The 7,964-nt window shown below is 37.7% G+C and overlaps 1 protein-coding gene across 2 annotated transcripts in view; it reads right to left on the bottom strand.

Annotated features, from left to right (window-relative positions):
* Nucleotides 1–2,921: 2,921 nt before the first annotated feature.
* The window catches only part of LOC139954328 (metabotropic glutamate receptor 3-like), a 91,007-nt gene continuing 85,964 nt past the window's right edge, over nucleotides 2,922–7,964 (bottom strand). Inside the window, exon 6 of one of the 2 annotated variants that reach the window (XM_071954080.1) lies at nucleotides 2,922–6,893. In XM_071954080.1, the coding sequence (XP_071810181.1) occupies nucleotides 6,808–6,893 (86 nt within the window). In that variant the 3' untranslated portion in view covers nucleotides 2,922–6,807. The remainder of the gene's footprint in view (nucleotides 6,894–7,964) is intronic. The other variant, XM_071954081.1, reaches the window with a different exon arrangement.

The raw sequence follows: 7,964 nt of genomic DNA, 5'->3' as shown, positions 1-7,964 counted from the left end.
CGATGACATAATGTTAAAAATGATGAGTGTTGTGATTTCCTGTATGACACGCCTTGCCTTGTCTTTTTGGTCTCACAATCCGTCCGTTCTGGTATTTTTATGTCCGTTGAGTTTAAGTCATCAATATGTTATTTGTCTTTAAGAGTAAAGTGTCACCAATTTTTCCTGTAAGTTGTTTTACTTATACCTATAACAACTATCGAAAGGTGAAGTAAATGACACCGACATATCGATGTATGGTCTTACAATTTCAAAAACCAATATCATGTTACATTCTTCCACAAATAGAGGTTTCAGATCCGGGTGAACTTATATCTATTTCAATGAAATCATGCTGCCATTTAAAGCTCTTTTGTTGTGCTTGCTTTTAACATAACTAAAGATAACTATTTAAAACTAAACTAATGATAACAAAACCAGACGTAAACTACTAAATTAATTTGAACAGCAATCTCCACAAGCCATTTTCAAATATGGCGGACACAATGCTACAACACTATAAGGTTTGGTTAAGCCTGTATGTGTACACCCAAACCAACAGTACACTCCAATCACGTCCGCCATACCTCAAAAAGGCTTATTAGCTGTGGTTGAAATGAAAAAAAAATGCAAGCCACTAAAATGTATGATTCAAGATTGGATATGATGTGAGAAAAAAATCATTGACGATTTAACAACTTGTTTTCAGTCTAATACCAGTGACGGTTTCCTTTTGGGGATTTCTATCATTTCCAAGTTTACTGTCGTTTGGGTGAATACAGTCCTACTATAAACTCGTCCTCTTTTATAATTCGCACGTTATATAACCGTACACACAACTGTTCTGTTTAAGAAAACGTTATTTGGTGTTTTTTTCCTCGAAAAGATTGACAACCTATTGCAATGATGTTACCAGTGATCACAGTTTGCTTTTAGAAAGTGTTTCCACTTCAATGTAAAGATGATATGGAATGCAACCACACGAAACCAAATAATGCATCTTACCTTTTAACTCAACGTGCTTTCATGTATATAAGTTAAGTGCGGTTTGTTTCGACATGTTACATATACATCTTTAAAACCCTTAAAGGTGCTGGACACATTTGGTAATTATTGTCTAAGACGAGTATTCTCACTTTGTGTATTAGAAAAAAAATGTCGTATGCATTAAATACAAATCTGTGAGAATTCGGTCTCAGTTCGTCATCGAAGTTGCAAGAAAATAATCAAATAAAAAGACCATTGTTGCACAAATTTGTGTGCTTTCAGATGACTTTTTTTTTAATAGGCCGGAAGCCCAATATTTTAGTGAGAATTTCAACCTTTTTCTCAAAAACTAGGTTACTTAAGAGGGAGCCGTTTCTCACAATGTTTTATACTACCAAGAGCTATCCATTGCTCGTTAATACCAAGTGAGTTTTTATGTTAACAATTACTTTGAGTCATTTACCAATAGTGTCCAGTGCCTTTAAGAGCAACATGCCAATACCATCCGCACACTTTATGATAATCTGGAGTGATGGCCGGGATACCATGCTCCAAACTATTACCCCCTCACCAGCTAACGTCTGTTTCAATTAGACGCACAGCTAGACGTATCCAATCATATTAATCGGATTGTTCGCCCAGGAACAGGCGAGCAAGAAACCCCGTTTTCCATCCCAACCTCTGCTTAATTCCACAGCGAAAGAAGGGTTATCAAAATGAAAACACCCAGGGTCACATACTTTGCTAGCAATAAATTCAGAATGTCTCATATTTCACATAAGTGGAAGGCAAAACAAAATTAATCAAATTGATTAAAGGCCCCCTTCAAACATTGCATGACGGTAGGCGCAATGCCCACGGTGATGCTGCTCTTAAGCGACCCTGTTACGGCACGGGTAAATAAACGTTGAGCTGAGATTCTTAAGGTGTTATTCTAGCTGTCGTAACAAATAAATCATCAAGTGCATCTTAAAGATTAGCTACATGATGTTGATAGTTGTGAAAACCCCTGAATCCACGATAATGTCACCTATCCGCCTGAATGTTTTTAATGTACGACAGTGGGTCTTGGTTGTGCAGGAAACCGCTCTTGCCCTGAACGGTGAATTGCCGTATGCACTATGATATGTCTCGTATTCGTCAACAAGGAGAATGGCTGAAAAGAGACTGCAGACGCGATCGAATTCCAACCAAATCTTTGATCATCTTCCTTTCATTTGACTAGACATGCATTATACATGCATTATACCAGTAAGTAAACTTTAACACACCATGACATTTTACCAGAGCTCGGAATCGAAGCAGTTCAACGTCTTATTCAACATTGAGTGCGTGACGCTGTAAATGAAAACTTCGCTGTATGAATTCCTCTACGGTTAAAGACAGTGGACACTATTGGTAATTGTCAAAGACTAGTCTTCTCAGTTGGTGTATCTCAACATATGCATAAAATAACAAACCTGTAAAAATTTGAGCTCAATTGTTCGTCGAAGTTGCGAGATAATATGGAAAGAAAAAAACACCCTTGTCACACAAAGTTGTGTGCTTTCTGATGCTTGATTTCGATCCCTCAAATTCTAAACTTGAGGTCTCGAAATCAAATTCGTGGAAAATTACTTCTTTCTCGAAAACTACCTCACCTCAGAGGGAGCTGATTCTCACAATGTTTTATACTATCAACCTATCCCCATTACTCGTAATAAAGAAAGGTTTTATGATGATAATTATTTTGATTAATTACCAATAGTCTCCACTGCCTTTAATCAAAACGTAGGATTTGAAACTTTGCATGGTGGAAGTATAACTGAAAGAGGTTTGCAGTATCACCAATGGTACAATGTAGAAAATTCTGATTGCCTCCTCCCCCCCCCCCCCCCCCGCCTACCTCAAACTCTTGCAGTTGCAACGTATACGAACAATTGAGGAAACACAATGCTAAATCATACGGTGTCGGTATTTTTTCCCTGGATTCGATAAAATACATACGCCCTTCATAGGGCTAAGGACATTGACCCATATGACGTCACGTTCTAAAACAATGTCACTAAAAGTCGAACATACGCATGACCTCAACGTTCCAGCAGCGTTGCACGCTGTGATAGGGGTATGTCAAATTGATTGCAATATACATCACTGGCCGCCATCCTTCATGAATTGTCTAGAACTATCATTGGCTGACAGTCTTACACTTATCCATTGTTTAGTATCAAAGATGGCGATCAATAAGGCGTACTGCAATCAATCTAGTGCTTACACAAACCCTTGATGAAATTCCAACCCGAATTTAACGATAAAAAGCTTCAAAATGCCTGCAATAAAAACGTTGATTGGCAAAACCAAAACTTAGCGGACGGCTTTTGTGTTAATAATGAAGTATTAAAGTGATCAGTTAAGTAAATTTAATACAATATTACATTTAATGTACAGAACTGTTAATAGGGTTGTTTAAAAAAATGTTTAGGGATACAATGTTAACAAGTTACAATGTTTTGTGTTTTGATTTTTAAAAGAAACATCAAATAGCGTTGCAATTGATGCATATTTTCTTCACCAAAACAGAACAGATAACGAATTTAAAAAAATTTAAAAATGTTGCTATATATTACTTTATAATAAGTTATCCCGTTTTCAATATTAACTCGACTTGTCGCATGTCGCATTTTCAGCCTCTGTACACACACGTATGTCGATGATCGTCGACAATCATCGACAATCATCGACTATTGCAAGAAACATTGTCACTGTGTTACTGTCTGTGTCGTCGTCGTATTCGTTGTTGTCACTGTCACTGTCACTAAAAAGGAACTAGACACCTTTGGTAATTGTCAAGGCCAAGTATTCTCACTGGGTTTATCCCAGCATATGCTAACTATGAGAAGTCTGTGAAAATTTGGACTGAATTGGACATCGAAGTTTCAAGAAATTAATGAAGCAACAAAATCACAATTTTTGCCCAATTTGTTTTAGTTGCCTAAAAAAGGCTGCAGGCCTGGAGTCTTTTACGTGAATACATATGTTAAGTGAACAACTTCCACCGCTCAATAGAGGGAGCCGTTTATCACAAAGTGTCACCAACAGCTCTAAGTTGCTCGTCACCAAGCAAGTTTGATGCTTACTAGCAATTATTTTGAGTAATTACCAATAGTGTCCAGTGCCTTTAAGAGTCTGTACTTATCTTATTACTCATTGATTTGTAAGAGACGACCACTGGGCAAATCACTGATACGACAAGGACCGACGAAGGGTCACCGAAGCGAGTTATGAGTGACATCACTCTTGATAATGACATCACTGTACGGGATTTTTAATCATTTCTAAGGAACTAATGTCCGTCTGTCATATTGTTTATGTTTCTTTTTTAACTGAATCTATTTGTTTAAAATTTTAAAAAGGTTAGTGCGTGGTAATAAGAAGTGCCCCCGATGTGTATTGACTGGTAAAATTTGCATAATTAATACGTATGTGCTTGGAACACTTTCTTATTGGTTGGATTTTAATGACGTATCGTAGGTAATGAGCATCAGATTACCCAAATAAGTCATGCAGGCGAAGCGTAATTCAAACCGCATCATGATAAATGTAGCCGACTTTTAAAAACAGGTCCTTGTTTTAAACCCCACGATGTTGACTACCTTTTGAGTTCTAAATTTCCGAGTACAACTGAACGAAAAGTTGCATGAATTACGTAATTGCCTGACTGCGCCGTGGTTTTGCCGGCAGTCCAACAGCATCTTGCTTTGTTTGCTTCTCATAAACTACAAATAAACAACGTAAAACTGCTCGTATTCATAAGTGGATCAAGTCAAACAAAAAGAGGGCATTCTAAACTTTAAAAAAGATTGCTGAAACCTTCGTATCTTTCCAAGGATTAAGTTGTTACAAACTTTTAATTAAGTACCTTTCTATTTAATAAAATGAGCCACTGCATGGGTTGTGACAGAAGAAACCCTCGAAATAAATAATCATCTAAATCCTTTCAAACGCGTTTGTTTGTTGGTTCACTTTAAAGGAACACGTTGCCATGGATTGGTCGAGATCGTATTTGAAAAGCGTTAGATGGTTAGATAGATAATGATCAACACAAACCTGCCTCGAAATTGCACGGTTTTCCTTTTACGTCGCCAACACGGTCGGCCAATTTGTGTGGAGTCCGAATTTTGACACCCTAAAATGGCCGATCGTACTAGTTCGCGACGCAATTTCGAGTGATACTTGTGTGGATCATTATATCCTACTTTTAAAATAACTGTGTAACCTTGTGTATTTCATAACATTTTCAAACGCTTTTCAAAGACCAACTCGTCCGATCCAAGGCAACGTGTTCCATGCTGTTAAGTGGCACAATGTAAAATTGTAGATACAAACAATGTCGCGTGTCAATAATCACACGAGGCTTGGTAGCAACTCTAGTAGGTCCGTTCAGCTTATCTTTTGCAAAGATTTGCTGTGATACAGAAATAATATTTTGTTTTGTAATCTATTTAACATAATTTATTAAATGAAACACCTTTTTCTGATTTGATGGTACAACACCAGTGGGAGAAGAAGATTCTGCCCGACAACTATGATTAGAGTTTGGAGTAGTTTCAATAATTTGTAATATCCAGTGACTTTATATCGACTCTAACTAAAACCTATGCCCCCAAACCATATCACTATCCGATTTCACTTCCTATTACGATCCGATTTCACTTCCTATTACGGAAAAGTTACTAATCAGCTGATCATTTTTGTCCCTAGGACGATCGGGTAGCAATTTGCATAATAACCTCTACCAGTGCTTACTCGACACTTAGGAACCATATGGAGACCGAAGCCATCTCATGAGGAGTGGGGATGCCAGGACAAAGACCCTTTACATCTTGGGAGAGAGGTGAGTTTAGTGGGGTGGGGTCGGGGTTGATTCGAAACCGAGACAAAGGCACCATAGTACAAACTAATGGTAGAGACGTGGACCCTATACCATAAAGCTGTTGGGTGTATAGAAAAAACTGCTTGGCAATTGTCTTTACTATGTAACAAATGAGTGGGGCACAATATTGCAACAATGCAAACCTTATCGACACTTTGAGTGGTTATCAGTTTCCTTTAAGCAAGATTGTTCTGTGCCTAGCACGTTTTGGCATAATGGAATTGGGCACTGTGCCCACATTGCTTGACAAATTACTTTGCTAAGCAACATTTGAGTGGGGCACCAGTCACTACAATGTCAATCTTGTTTAATATGAATGGTAATCTATTTCTGTTAGCAATACTTTATGTGCTTTGCAAGTTTTGTGTCTACGGGCTTTAAGAGTTTGAGACCTTGCTAGGATAAACAGTGATGACAATTGTTTTAGTGTTATTTCAATAAATCACTGTCTCTTTAGACCTCAGTGAAGGTCAAAGTCTTTTGTACCAAACGTGCAAATAATATTAGGGCATTGCCCTGTGGAATGTGTGCGTTCGGAGTCTGGCCTCGGTTTTGTTTTAACGTGAGGGGACATAAGATGGCTGAACCATGTTTAAGGTTTCTAGTTTAGTTTTTTTTTGTCTACTTCTAAGATTTAACAGTACCAAGTTCCGCAATAAGGAAATACTCCACTCTGACTTTGTAATAAGCCTCTTGTGTACTAATACGTCCTTTAAACCGCCTCTGAACAACTGTAACTCAAATATCATCGTGTCAAATTATTAATAACATATTCGTAGATTCCATTGTTTAAATAACAGTTACAAAAAAACAGAGACAAAATAGTCGTCGTTTTTTTTTAGCTTTCATACCAACATGCACGTTAAACTATCTATTGCGTGTTGAATGTGCAACTCTGTTTTACCAATAATTTTAAACAAAAGACGTGGCTACAAAAATGCTTGGCTCGTCTCGGCCTCCGTATCTTGGCTGTCGTACTGTGTCGTCTGGTTGTTAAATCTCATGATGTATCTTCCTGTTGACATACAAGGAGGAAAAATAAAACAAGACAAACGGGATGTTAACGTAGGAACGAGGAAGGACAAAACACTAGCAATTGAGTTACAGCCAGACCCAAGGGAGGTCATTGTTGCATCTCTCTGAAATAGACACTCCAATTTGTAAATGATGTTACTTGGTAATTGTTTGTGAACACTTTCATCTTTTTTTGTTGTGCCATACATTTGTTCTGTCCTTTGTCCTGCCCCCTTCCGGGGGAGTTTGAAAAGATGAAATGTTATGGGTAAGAACGTCTCAGGCCATTACGGTATCTTTACACTCAAGGTTTGACAGAAGGCTGTCCTGGTCGTTTTTGGAGCTCATATTTTCTTAGAGAAGGGAAGAGCGACGTGGGCTTTATTGTTGTATCGCTTCTAGCTGATTATTAAAGAAAATTTGTTGATGTTTGAGTGAATACAACGTCTAGGCACGCGTAAAATGAGAGTCGGTTCTAAATTATGCTAATTTCAGTTCATGTTGCCGTTTGGTCAAGATGCCTCATAAAATAAACAACCAAATAAAAAACAAAGATGTGTAAAGTACAACAAACAACCCCCCCCCCCCCCCCCCCAGCACCAACAACTAGAAATGAATTTTCTGTTTGCTCAATCAAAATGGAAGGGTAGATATGAGTGGGTCAATACGAGACGCTTCACGCGTTGGGTGGGATGCCTGTTTTATTTTGTTTGTTTTTAAAATAAATACAGTATTATTTTTATTTCTTAGTTCTTATCTTGGACTTATTTTTCACGCTTTGGTGTTTCTGGTACACCGATATACCTGTTAGTCCTAGCATACGAGAAAAACTCTGCTTAAAGGGTCTATGTAACTTTTGCAGGACAAAAAAACACAATGTCCACAGATTAACACTAAACTTACACAGTTTGAAGATAATGATAGTAGAAAGCTTCCCTGAAAATACTATGTGCTGAGGTGCTTCAGTTTGGGGGAAATGAGTAAAACAACGTCATGAAAATTATTTTAATCATTTACAAACGTATTTTCATGACATTGTTTTACTCATTTCTCAAAAACTACAGCACCTCAA

This window comes from Asterias amurensis, chromosome 2 (genome assembly GCF_032118995.1).
Source record: "Asterias amurensis chromosome 2, ASM3211899v1".
NCBI lineage: Eukaryota > Metazoa > Echinodermata > Asteroidea > Forcipulatida > Asteriidae > Asterias > Asterias amurensis.
Note: the sequence above shows the minus strand (reverse complement) of the source record. Positions and strands in the feature narration are given on the sequence as shown.